We start from the raw sequence: 14,241 nt of genomic DNA on the forward strand, positions 1-14,241 counted from the left end.
GAGAGGATCATTCAGTGAAATTAATCTACTGAACTAGCTAAAGTTCAAAACCAAGCGCCAGAAAAATGTTTTTTGCCACATAAACATCAGTATCAATTCTATCATTCAAGTCATAAGATAGAAAATGACACCAAACAAACAAAAGCTAAAGGGATTGATGGGTAAGCACCACGTGGCTATCAAAATATTGAGAACTTTTACCAGTTAGATCCTCCATGTTTGCAGGCTTGACATCAACAATATTGAAACTTTGATTGCTTATTTCCAAGTTCCAAAGATTAATTCGCAGATCATCAGCTGAAATAAATGTCTCCCCATCACTGAAAAATTAAATAAGAATGCAGTGAGAGTAGATGCACACGAAAATGAACTAGTAAAAACAAACTACCAGCAATAGGGAACTTCATATTGAATCAACTAAAAGTAAAGAGCTATATACATATAATACAATTTCCAAGACCATAAAATGACAATATGTATTCTCCAATACCAACAAAACAACATTTTATTTAAGAGAATATCAACAAACACTGCAGTGCCAAATTGCTTTTCATTTCTCAATTTCCTGTACTACTTGAAATATAAAATTAGAAGGTTATGGAAAACTCCCAAAACAGAGCTGATCTTGGGCTCCAATGGTAATCGAGTGTAGGTAATGTAGTTCTACTAGAAGCCAATTGAACCAGGACCAATAACAAGGAACTAAGCGGCTGTTGGTTCTGCAGTTTCAGTAGGACAGAATTGCAGTTTTAGGTCAAATCCAGGGCTTAGGTTAGGATAATGGAAGGGGGGCTTTTAGGGGGTATGGCTAGGCAAGTTTATAGGGCTCTAACAATGTAGGTATTATAGAGTTTTGAGTGTTTTGAAAATTCTGTAAAACTGGGCAGTAAGTCAGGATCGACTATGGGTTTTGGGGAAATTAATGAAGGATGAGGGGATTAGGGTTTTGATGGACAAATAGTGGCAGCAGCTTGGGTCGAGTGTCTGGGGTGTTAAGGAGAGGCTGTGGTTTCAATTTGAAGTAATTCTAATGGTTAAATATGGCTGGGCAGCAAGATCTAGGGTTGAATAGACTTAGGGTTTATGGGATTCAAACAAAAAATAAAGGGGATCGATTGGGGGGGGGAAGGAAAAGGAATGAAAACAGAATTTAAAAATTCAAACTTACAGTAGGAATCCACCGGCAGCAGCTTGAACAAAGAAGGATAGAACCACCTTCAGTGAAAGATCCTCCCAGCCGTCACGGTGAAGGAGTCAACCGGAGTCCACCGATCCCTTTCCACCTTGAGATCCACAAGGATGCACACTCACAAGGAGCAACAGCAGCAACAAAGGCAGCAAGCATAAAGCTGAGTTTTTATTAATCAAAATTCGTATTCAAGGCTTTGCCCCCTTACAACCTTATATAAAAGACTCAAAAATAGATTTCTACTCTAAAAAAGAAAGGCCTAACCCAATCTTTAACCTATTAGGTAACTTAAACTGACTAGGAAACTAAAATACTAAAAGAAATAGACTCAAAACATGGCTGGACTTATAGAGTCCTAATCCAACCCAACTTACATCACATGACCACTTAACCAAGTCACATGATCACTTCAATTGAACCAATTGGATGCAACCAATATGAACCGGTTCAATTAAAAAACATAAAAATAAACTAAGTATTGGGCTAATCCCGTATGCAACCTATATACCCCTATTTTAGGCTCATTAAAGTGGCCTATTACATAAAAAAACCCTTGGGATCAAAGGCCCAACATATATATATCCCAACCCTAGACTTATTTCTAAAGAAATAAGCCCATTTCGATGATGAATCTGCATCAGTAGGCCTTGATGGTAGAAGGCTTGCCTGCAAGTTTGGGTCAATTTTGATGGGCAGCAGTGGAGATGGAGGGTGGAGAATGAAAATAGAAGGTTTGTGAATATGGAGGGATCCAGCCTAAGGAATGGAGTGGTAGTGAGGATCGAGTGGAGGGCATGAAAGGGGGGATGATGTACTTCAAAACCCAGCAGGGTTTGTTGATGGGATGAGGAGAAGGGACGTCTTCAGCCTTCGGGTGGTGATCTTCAGTAGCAGCAACAGTCACAAACAGCAGCAGGTACTCGAACAGGGAAAACAGTAGCAGCAGCAGCCTTGGAGGATGGTGTAGTTGCAGCCTTCAAAGGGAACTCCAGTGCTTGAAGTATTCCAGCAACAGTAGCAGCTCTAGGGAATCTCAATTGGGATGGAGAGAATGGAGAAGAAGAGAATTAGAAAGTAGAGGGATAGATGGATTAGGCTCTCAGCCAGGCTCCTTCAGCCCTTCAGTGTCACTCAATTTGGGAGAAATCAGTGCTCAAAAGCAATCTTTCATTCATCTTCTTAAAATCGTGAGGAACCTCTAAGGGCTGTTACATATAAATAAAAAGGCATAACTTGCCTCTCAAGCTTTAACAAAATAGAAACTATTTGAATATAAAAACTAACAAGTTTAGTAACTAGCAATGACATGAAATAGAAACTAATATTTAGAAACATGAGAATAGAAACTAAATATAATCTTCTCAAGTGCAGCCAATCCTTTCCTTCTTGTCAAGACTGGAGTCTCATGTGGTCCCCACATAGATACTATCAGCCAGCAGCTGTGTGGAAGAAAGACTAAGTGATATTGATGCAGATTCATCACCAAATAGGGCTTGTTTCATTGGAAATAAGTTTAGGGTTGGGTTACATACATGTTGGGCCTTTGATCCCATGGGTTTCTAATATAATAGGCCACTTTTATGAACCTAAAATATGGGTATATAGGTTGCACACGGGATTAGCCCAATACTTAGTTTATTTTTATGTTTTTAATTGAACCGGTTCAAATTGGTTGCATCCAATTGGTTCAATTTAAGTGATCATGTGACTTGGTTAAGTGATCATGTGATGTAAGTTGGGCTGGATTAGGACTCTATAAGTCCAGCCATGTTTTGAGTCTATTTCCTTTAGTATTCTAGTTTCCTAGTCAGTTTAAGTTACCTAATAGGTTAGGGATAGGGTTAAGCCATTCCTTTTTAGTGTCCAAGTCTATTTTTGAGTCTTCTATATAAGTTTGTAAGGGAGGCCAGCATTAGAGACGAATTTGATTAATAAAAATTAAGCTTTATGCTTGCTGCCATTGCTGCTGCTCTTTATGAGTGTTTATCCTTGTGGATCTCAAGGTGGATAGGGTAGGTGGACTCCTACGACTCCTTTGCATTGTGAAGATCGGGAGGTTCTTTCAAGTCATCAAGCTGCTGCCATTGTTCTTGCAATACAATGAGTTTGAATCTATTTTTTATTTTAAACCTTCTTCCTCTAACCTAATCCACACCCCCCTGATGCAGATTCATCATAGATATTGGCTTTTTTTTTTAGAAATAGGCCTAAGGTTGGGTTATATACATGTTAGGCCTTTATTCCCAAGGGTTAGGCCACTTTAATGAGCCTAAACTAGGGGTACATAGGTTGCATACAGGATTAGCCCAATACTTAGTTTATTTTTATGTTTTCTAATTGAACCGGTTCAAATTGGTTGCATCCAATTGGTTCAATTTAAGTAATCATGTGACTTGGTTAAGTGGTCATGTGATGTAAGTTGGGCTGGATTAGGACTCTATAAGTCCAGCCATGTTTTGAGTCTATTTCCTTTAGTATTTTAGTTTTCTAGTCAATTTAAATTACCTAATGGGTTAGGGATAGGATTAGGCCATTCCTTTTTAGTGTCTAAGTCTATTTTTAAGTCGTCTATATAAGTTTGTAAGGGAGGCCAGCATTGTACACGAATTTGATTAATGAAAAGCTTTTGTTTGCTGCCATTGCTGCTGTCCTGCTCTGTTGAGTGTTGCTCCTTGTGAGTGTACATCCTTGTGGTTCTATCAAGGTGGAAAGGGACTGGTGGAATCCGGTTGACTCCTTACGCCGTGACGGCTGGGAGGATCTTCTTCAATTCGAAGGTGGCTCTATCTTTCACATCTGTTCAAGCTGCTGCCAATGGAATCTCTAGTAAGTTTGACACCTAATTTCTTCTTCTAACCCCTCCATTCCCTCTCTCCATTAAACCCTAAAACCTGCAACCGATTCGGCCCCCAACAGCAGAATTTTATAACCCCTTCAAACCCTAATCTCTTTACATCATTAGGATCCCCTAAACCTGCATATTAAAACCCTATAAGCCCCTTTCCTAAAATCTGCCCCTAAACCCTAGATTTTACAAACAATCCATTTTCATAAGACCTCCTACCCGAAACCCTAGATTTCTAACTTCATCCAAATCAATCCAAACCTACACCAATAGACTCCTAAAAGCCTGCACATCATTACCAAATAAAAACCTAGCTCGAAACCCTAACCCTAACCCTAACCCTAATTCTGCCCTAATTAGCCTAAGCTGTCCCAATCGGCCAGCCTTGTTTGGTGATCCTATTACCCTGGTTCCTAGTGGGACTACTCCTACCTAGGACTACATTACCCCCTCCATCCATCAAACCCTAATTTCCATTAAACCTGCAACTCCTACCTTAACTAGGACTCCTTCATAATTTCAAATCTGTCCATCAATTCCAAACCAAACTTCTAGCCTATAACCCCCACACCTCTCCCCACACTCTATCCAAAATCCAGCTCATAAGTCCCACTCTATCCCCTCCATTCCTCCACTCCATTAAACCCAAAACCTGCAACTCAATTCTGTCCAGAATTGCAGAATTTTAAACTTAACCAAATCCAATTATTTTTATCCCATAATGACCTCCTAGACCTGCATATTAAAGCTATATAAGACCCATTCCCAAATTCCCATCCTAAACCCTAGAATTAACCTAAAACCTAGTGCTGTCCATTCGAACCAGCAACCCTTTTTGCTATTGATCCTGTTATCTGGCTCTTGGTAGGTCTCCTACCTATCCAGAACTACATTATTTGGTATTAGAGCTATGGCGGAGGGAAGCTCCAACCAAGCCTCGAAAGATCCACCTCCCTTCGTTTTCAAGACCCGAGTTCGTCTACCCAATGGGAGCACAACCATATTAGTTGTTGATGAGAGGCGATGTAACAACATTATTTCACAATCCGTGGTGGATATGTTGTCCCAATCAAGAGAGATTTGCATCATGCCTACAGGTAAAGTCTTTGTTGAATTTGGGTGTTCTTCATACCATGATGGTGCTTGGTGTCAGCCGGTACCACATTCAAAGAGCTTTATTGCAGTAGGTGGTGATTGGTTGGACACGCGACAAGGTTGGATTGAACCTGAAAACAACTCCTGTGCCCTACCTGATCGACACTGTCTATACCATTGTTTTGCACCAATGGCAGATGCACCAACAGAAGTTTCTACTAAGGCGGTTTGTGTTGAAGAGATTCAAGAACCTATAGCTAAAGAAATTCAAGTAGACCAAGTTGTACCAGTAGTTGAGATCATGGTTGAGAAGCTCAGCCATCAAATTGATGTGGAGGTCCAAAACACAATGGTAGAAGAAACTACTGAAGAGGTCTACACTGCAGAGAGCAAAGTAGAAAAAGTTAAAACAACAAAAGATGAAGAGGTGGTTGAGAACACTCCACAAGAAATTATTGGCATCCAAGATGTTGTTTTTGAAGAGGTGGAGTTTGTGTCTCGAGTATTAGATGCGAAGGTTGCTAACACTGAAGACTCTATGGACAGGACATTCATAGTTGCTGCTGATTCAGAAAACGAACACATAGAGTTTGTTATGCCACCATGGTTCTTCAAAGAGAAAGCTCCACGCCTTGAAGATTTTATTCCTAATGTCCCTGCCTCACCAAAATTCTGTTTGGGGATGGTCAAAACTGTTGATCACATGTTGATTCCCCCTCATCACTACAAAATTTGAGGACGAATTTTTTCAAGTTGGGGAGAGTTGCTGCAGATTCATCACCAAATAGGGCTTGTTTCATTGGGAATAAGTCTAGGGTTGGGTTACATACATGTTGGGCCTTTGATCCCATGGGTTTCTAATGTAATAGGCCACTTTTATGAGCCTAAAATATGGGTATATAGGTTGCATACGGGATTAGCCCAATACTTAATTTATTTTTATGTTTTTAATTGAACCGGTTCAAATTGGTTGCATCCAATTGGTTCAATTTAAGTGATCATGTGACTTGGTTAAGTGGTCATGTGATATAAGTTGGACTGGATTAGGACTCTATAAGTCCAGCCATGTTTTGAGTCTATTTCCTTTAGTATTCTAGTTTCCTAGTCAGTTTAAGTTACCTAATAGGTTAGGGATAGGGTTAGGCCATTCCTTTTTAGTGTCTAAGTCTATTTTTGAGTCTTCTATATAAGTTTGTAAGGGAGGCCAGCATTAGAGACGAATTTGATTAATAAAAATTAAGCTTTATGCTTGCTGCCATTGTTGCTGCTCTTTGTGAGTGTATATCCTTGTGGATCTCAAAGTTGATAGGGTAGGTGGACTCCTGCGACTCCTTGCATTGTGAAGATCGGGAGGTTCTTTCAAGTCATCAAGCTGCTGCCATTGTTCTTGCAATACAGTGAGTTTGAATCTGTTTTTTATTTTAAACCTTCTTCCTCTAACTTAATCCACACCCCCCTCCATCCATCAAACCCTAATTTCCATTAAACCTGCAACTCCTACCTTAACTAGGACTCCTTCATAATTTCAGATCTGTCCATCAATTCCAAACCAAACTTCTAGCCTATAACCCCCACACATCTCCCCACACTCGATCCAAAATCCAGCTCATAACTCCCACTCTATCCCCTCCATTCCTCTACTCCATTAAACCCAAAACCTGCAACTCAATTCTATCCAGAATTACAGAATTTTAAACTTAACCAAATCCAATTATTTTTATCTCATAATGACCTCCTAGACCTGCATATTAAAGCTATATAAGACCCATTCCCAAATTCCCATCCTAAACCCTAGAATTAACCTAAACCCTAGTGTTGTCCATTCGAACCAGCAACCCCTTTTGCTATTGATCCTGTTATCTGGCTCTTAGTAGGTCTCCTACCAATCTAGGACTACATTATTAGTTGATGCAGATTCATCAGATATTCACTAAGATACCCCCACAATTCTCCTAAGAATATTCTCACCAAGCCAAAATAAGGGGCAGTGACACTGTTCACGTGAATAGTCACGTGCATAGTTGTCAAGGCGGCAAGGCGACCCAAGGTGGTGGAGTGGTGTCTAAGTGCTTAGGCAACAAGGCGCCCTCAAGTGTTATTTTTTATTTCCCTCCTTTTCTAACATTATTTAGTGTGCTACAATATATACCTTATATCATCAAAAATCAACATTAAGTCACCTCAAGTCATAAAAAATCAACATTAAGCTACATCAAGTCATCAAAAATAACATTAAGTCACATCAAATCATCAAAAATCAATATTAAAACACACCAAGTCATCAAAAATCAGCATAGAACTAGAAGAGAGCAAAACTAAAGATGCAAGCTATTGGGAGTTTGAAACAATCAAACATACTTTGGTTTATATTGTTCTTAGAAAATATGGTCTTTTCCATAAGTAATTAAATTGCTCTCAATTTAGAGAGCTGTTCTTGTTCTCTAAGAAGTTTGACTAGTCAAATGATTTTATTTTTACATGAGATTTTTTTGTATTAGTTAGAGCACAAAACCAGCTTTCCAACAAATCCAAAATTGCTTAAATCTGATTTATATTCAAGAAGTTATTTTCCGGTCAAACCTTATTTGGTATGCGCGAATGCTGTTAAAATCACTCTAAATGAAAATATTTTTTTTAAATATCAAAACAAATGAATATTTTACCGCATGTTTGGTTTTTAGCAATGTTTTACCATATTAAGATTTATAGAATTTTTAGATTTAAGAAAATCCCTAGCAATTAAAAGTTAAAATTTCGGCTACTAACAAAAATCCAGTTTTTGTTCTTGAACTGGGGGGTTGACTTTTTTATCCCTTTGGAATTTGAATTTTTTACTATTTTTATTGGATTCAAATAGGAGGTATTTGCTTATTTATAAATAATATCTAAGTAAATGTTTACATTTACTTAAATGATATTTGGCATAAATAAGGGTCAATACCGGGTTCGATACCAATAAAAATCAGTGCAAGGCGCCTTGCAATAAGGCGGCAGTCGCCTAGGCCCCACCAAAACCACCTGGACGCCTAGGCGGTGGCACCTAGTTAACTATGGTAACGTGAAAAGTGTTTTGGCCTCTTTTCTTCATGTTTTGTCCTACATTAGATAAGGATTTCCTCAGTGCATCATGCAGCACAATTTGGGCCTTATAATCATGTTGTCAAGACGACGCCTAGGTATCATGGAACCTTGGTCCCCATGTTGGTTTCGCCTTTGCTTCCAGCTCCAGCCAATGCCTAGGGTTGCCTAGATGCCGTGGCAACTATGCTTATAGCGAAGCCCATTACAAATAAACTCGGAATTAAAATCCCATCCACCATAGATATAAAAAATAGGACCAGTTTTTGAACCGATTTTGCATTAAATGGAGCCTAAGGAAAGCGAGGGGAGAAGTAGGAGCCAAGGGGTTGAAGTAACCTTTGACCCAAGGAAAACACAACCAAGATACAAACCAAAATACTCTCAACTCCTAATCTCATGCACCAAGTTGCCAATTGAAATACCCTCAAGGCCTCAACCTCAACCAGAAATAAAATCTCAAGTACGAAAAGGTCAAAAAAAAAAAAAAAAAATTTCAATCTCTGGACAATCAGGCGCTGATGAAGGCTTGATGTAATCTAAGATCTTCACATTCCTCTATAATTTTCAAATATGGTAAACGGAAATGATGTAGATCAAAACATGAAGGAGAAGAGGCCAAAATACTGACACAGCCCCACATTTGACTTGATGGGAACACCCCTAGAAGATCCTGTGGGGCCCAAGACCAGATTGCGTGAAGACTTATTAGAAAACTCAATTTTGACAATGCGTGGGGGACATAGGAGTTTAATTAGTTTCTATTTTTGACATAGGCTTAGTTTCTATTTTTATTAAGTTGCTTGTTTCTATTTTTGAGTTTTTATTTTAGAAACCTTACAAACTTAGAGTTTCTATTTCAGTTTCGTGCTTGTAATCCAAGTCTTAGCCTTATAAGGGACTTCCCATTTTATTATTTCTATTTTGCGGCTCAATACTTGAGCTTATATATTGTAATCTGCCCAAAGAGGCACCCCACGATTTTACAAATTAATGAAGTTGCTTAGATTGCTTTGTGCAAGTTTTGATTATCCTATTGGAAGAATGAAGGGCTGGGAGGCCTGGCTGAGAGAGCCTGGCTAAGAGAGCCAAATCTCACTATCCCCCCTCCCCTTTTTCTATCTTCTTCTCCTATCCTACTCGATCTTCCCTATAGTGCTGCTACTGCCTGTGACTGCTACCGCTGCTGGAGTGCATCTTGAAGACTTGAATCGATCCCCCCTCCCAGGTCCAGATCTGTTGCTGCTGAATCAAGCCAAAGGAGGACATTGATTACCCCACGGTTCGGCTGTTCTGCCCAGATTTCTCCACCAACTTTGAGTATAGATATCTCTGCAACAGGAGCTCATATTCAGCAGAGGTTTGTACGGCTGAATCAGACCTATAGGAGGACTACTCGATCCCTGATTTGGTGTCCTAAAATCCACTGGCTTGGAAGATCTGTCCTAACCTTCTAATTTTGACTCCAGTCCAAATCTCAGCAACCAGCCATCACAACAGGCTGTAATTTGAAGCACAGGACCTGATCAACCTCACCTCCACTCGACCAAAGTTTGGTGAAGTTCTAGTGGCTGGTTTTAGAATTGCTTACTTTCTAATTTCAGCCTTTCTTTCTATTTCCTGTTGTGGGTTTATTTTGGGGCTAGGTTAACCCTAATCTAGTCTTACATTGGGAAAGGTGCCTGAATTATAAGTCCAACAATTCCAAATTGAAGAGTTTTCCATCTATTAAAGAGATATATCAACGTTCTTAGGAATATCTAGTAACACCAAGCAAGACAATAAATTCTAACATAACCCTCATCAATAAAGTATAATGCATTAGGAAGATGATCCATGTTCTCTTCATCCCTTTTATATAAGGAACACATGCCACGTATCCTCAGTCCCCCCGAGTACAAATGGTCTAAAGATTAGAAGAACTGATACTGAACAGACAAAGAAAACTATAGCAAACCTAAGATGTCCTTCTAGGAGAAGTTGCAGGATGGCACCCTGAAGAACCTGATAAACAACCCAACTGACAGAAACCCTCTCGCAGTTACAATTTACAATCTTGAGTCTTCCACATTCTGCTGAATCTGGACATTTCTTATGTATATGTGTGTGTGTGTGTGTGTGTGTGTGTGTGTGTGTGTGAGAGAGAGAGAGAGAGAGAGAGGGAGACCGAGCTTAGAACTAATAGAGAAAAATATTGAATAATCATTCGAAGAAACGTTATAACCTACAGATCAGCAGGCTGACCAAGAAACAAAACCTAAAAGCTTATCTTTATCACAAAACCAAGTACTATGTAAAACATTGTACTGAAAAAGTATATTATGAAAGAAAAGGTAAGAAGTGTGTATTAAATAGAAAGATCTGTATTAACCTGTTATTTGAAATAGAATTGATATGGTAGTCGTGCGCATGAGCATATATTCTTCGACACCTAGGCACAAGATTTGTCTCATGACTTGCAACCTAAATATCACAGATGAGACAAATATTAGAACCGCATAACAAATACAATTATAGCAAGCTAATCTATCAAGCAAGTCATTAGGCTAGGCTGAGTACAACTACCACGGGTAAATGTAGCGACGGGATGCCTCCAGGGGGGAATGCGAAGTCATTGCTCAAATAACTGGAGGACCTATCTGAACATCCCCCATTTGCAAGATACGATTTTGGGCTGGTTGATATGCTTGAACCATCAACACTACCATTTCCCACAGCTCTTGAGGGATCTACATTCATGTCACAAATTTTCTTCACCTTCTTTTCTTGGACCTGCAAATTCTCAAATCGGCCAGAAGCTTAGGAAGATGCCATCAAGGAATCCGAAAATGGCTAATGACTGCGAATGGTAATATAAGACATGAGCAATGCAAGACCATGATGGTTGTATGCTAAGTGCAAGGAAAACGCAATTTCCCAACAATTACAAATTGAAACTCAAATTTCTCCTACAGGACCATTTTTACAAATACAGGCATACAACAACTACATTTGAACAAGCTAGGATGAAACATATTTATAAAATTAAAATTAGATCATATTCAGAGAAAAAATCAGGTAATTTCAAGAACAGAAACATCAAAATAAGGAACAAAAGTACTTATCCAGGAAAGTTAGGAAAGAGTAGAAGTAATCCATGTATGAAGCACCCATCATCAATCACATTCGACAATGTTTAATCCAGAAATCCTAAATAACACTTTAACATAATTTTGATCAGGAAGCCCCAATTAGAAATCACAAGGACTAAGTCAAACTCTTAAAGCAATGTTGATGCAGTACAAGACCAGCCCAAACGGGTGCCCTAATTAGTCTATGTAACCATTGACCAACATCTGGAGGAGATGATATTTTGACAGATTGTGGGTCCCATAGGCCATTTTGCGGAAGAGGGATTTGTTTGAAGATATATGAAGATTCTGTGGGCCCCATGAGGACAGATGGCATGGGAAGGAATGGGAGCTGCCAAGATCTTTTTGGAGTTACTAATTACTTAGTTTTATTTTCATGTATTAGTTACTTAGTGAACAAGTTATGCTAAGTAGGAGTTTCTATTCTAGTTACTTTCTATTTCCATTGTATTAGTTTCCTTCTTTTTTTTTTTTTAAATTGCTTGGCAGCCAAGCTACTCCCCACACATAGGGAGCTTCTTTTCCTTGCAATAGTGTATTGCATGTTATCAATAAAGCTTGGGCTACCATAGCCCACGATTTTGGCTGTTGATAATTTTGTACCATGAAAGTGAGTGTGTTGTGGTGAATCAATCACAACCATAGTTGTCAAGGTGACTAGGCAACCCAAGGCGTTACAGGGGTGCCTAGGCAACAAGGTGCTCGCCTAAGCATAGCCTAGGTGCCATAGGCGTGCAATACATGACTATATGTAATATAGCAAAGATAATTTTATATAATTATGCTTCTACATAAAATAGAAGCCATATCAATGCAATATGATATAACAATGCTAGTATTGACCGAATACGATAGAATCAACGTATAATAACATAGTATAGGATATAAATAAGCATACTTATCGAAAAACAAAGCAATAAACATATATCAACGTAAACTCGTGAAATGTCAACAAGGCGTGCTGTCGCCTTGGACTCAAGAAAGAGCCTAGGCATCTAGGCGGTGCCTTGACAACTACGGTCACAATCAAGAAGGAGAAGCCTTGGAGAGAGGGTGGTGAAGCCTATTGGGCATATCTTTTTTTTTGTTACTCTTTCTAGTCACTGTTTAATCAACATTCCAGCAGCTGTAACTCCCCATCGTGGTAATCTACTAGGTGATGTCTCGCCTTCTCTTTTGTGTTTAGTTAACCCCCAATTAATGTAGACCAGTCACAAGTGATAACCAGTCCACAAAAGGAATGCAAACTTCAGGTCCAGCAATAGTATATACTTCGATCAGTGCTTAGATTTGCGGAAATTTCAGAACAATAATAAAAAACAAGAAATCGAAGAAGAGAAAAAGAAGATAAGGTAGTCTCTCTCAGACTTGGGTCTCTCACCCACAGCCTCTCACCGTATTTTGGTCTCTCACCATACTCTGTCACGGAGTAAAACACAAAGCTATGTTTTTTTTCTCAATCTCATTAATCAAATTCGTGTACAAGGCTGTAGCCCCTTACAAACTTATACAGAAGACTCAGAAAAAGATTCAAACACTAAAAAGACAAGGACAAACCCAATCTTTAGCTAATAAGGTAACATAAACTGACCAGGAAACTAAAATAATGAAAGAGACCAACTCAAAACAAGACTCTAACTAAACTAATGAAGTAAATCTTGTTTTCCTACTTTCTACCCATATTGTAGGCTCAATGCAAAGAAAACCCATGGGACCAAAGGCCCAACACCTACATAACCCAACCCAACCCAAGCTTATTTCTAGTAAAATAAGCCCTCTAGGTGACTTATCTGCATCAATTCTCTGCTGCTTGAAAGAAAAAAAAACTCGTCCACGAGTTTGGTAGAGATGCCGAATCAGACTTGCACGATCATCCTTAAATGGGAAGTAGAATTTAGCAAACATTGACTCCATCTGTCGTCCCACCATGGCTCTGATACTAAATAATGTAGACCAATCACAAGTGATAACAACCAATCTACAAGAGGATTGCAAACTTCAGGTCCAGCAACAGTAAAATACTTCGATCGGTTCTCACATTTGCAGGAAACTTCAGAACAATATAAAAAAAAAAAAAAAAAGAATTCAAAGAAGGTAAGAAGATAGGATAGTCTCTCTCAAACTCGGGTCTCTCACACACAGCCTCTCATCGCATTTTGGTCACTCACAAATGGCATCTCACCCTACTCTCTCACAAAGCAAAGCACAAAGCTATTTTTTTTTTCTCAATCTCATTAATCAAATTCGTGTACAAGGCTGTAGCCCCTTACAAACTTATATAGAAGACTCAAAAACAGACTTGAACACTAAAAAGGAAAAGGCATAACCCAATCTTTAACTAATAAGGTAACATAAACTGACTAGAAAACTAAAATAATGAGAGAGACAGACTCAGAACAGGACTCTAACTAAACTAATGAAGTAAATCCCGTTTTCTTACTTTCTACCCATATTTTAGGCCCATTAAAGTGGCCCATTACAAAGAAAATCCATGGGATCAAATGCCTAACACCTACATAACCCAACCCAAAGTTTATTTCCAATAAAATAGGCCCTCTAGGTGACTTGTCAGCATCACTTCTAAGTTCTTAAGTTCTGTTAAATTCTATACTGTTTACCTGTTTGCAATATACTGTAGGACAGCAACATAGTCTGATCTTCAGTCAACAGTTTCTGAAAATTTAGCCATCAACTTGGGCTGTAATTAAACTATGTTATTCCCTTCCCCTGCTACTTCCTTTGATCTAGGTATGGTGTCCAGCGAATGGTTAGATCATGAGTTACATCAGTTTTGTTAACTTGCTATTTTGCTGTTTTCTAGACTTTCTATTTTCTGACTTTGTATGTTTCTGCCCATCTGACCGTTAACTCTCTTTGAAACTTTTACCATATAGTCACCCTTA

The 14,241-nt window shown here is 38.8% G+C and overlaps 1 protein-coding gene across 2 annotated transcripts in view; it reads right to left on the reverse strand.

The window, feature by feature from the left end:
* LOC122666565 (serine/threonine protein phosphatase 2A 55 kDa regulatory subunit B beta isoform-like) overlaps positions 1-14,241 on the reverse strand; it is a 46,548-nt gene that overhangs the window by 2,993 nt on the left and 29,314 nt on the right. Inside the window, exons 5-7 of one of the 2 annotated variants that reach the window (XM_043862578.1) lie at positions 10,773-10,979; positions 10,579-10,670; positions 202-320 (exon numbers count right to left, since the gene is read on the reverse strand). In XM_043862578.1, the coding sequence (XP_043718513.1) occupies positions 202-320; positions 10,579-10,670; positions 10,773-10,979 (418 nt within the window). Of the gene's footprint in view, positions 1-201; positions 321-10,578; positions 10,671-10,769; positions 10,980-14,241 lie in introns of both variants that reach the window. The other variant, XM_043862577.1, reaches the window with a different exon arrangement.

Source organism: Telopea speciosissima, chromosome 7, assembly GCF_018873765.1.
Source record: "Telopea speciosissima isolate NSW1024214 ecotype Mountain lineage chromosome 7, Tspe_v1, whole genome shotgun sequence".
NCBI lineage: Eukaryota > Viridiplantae > Streptophyta > Magnoliopsida > Proteales > Proteaceae > Telopea > Telopea speciosissima.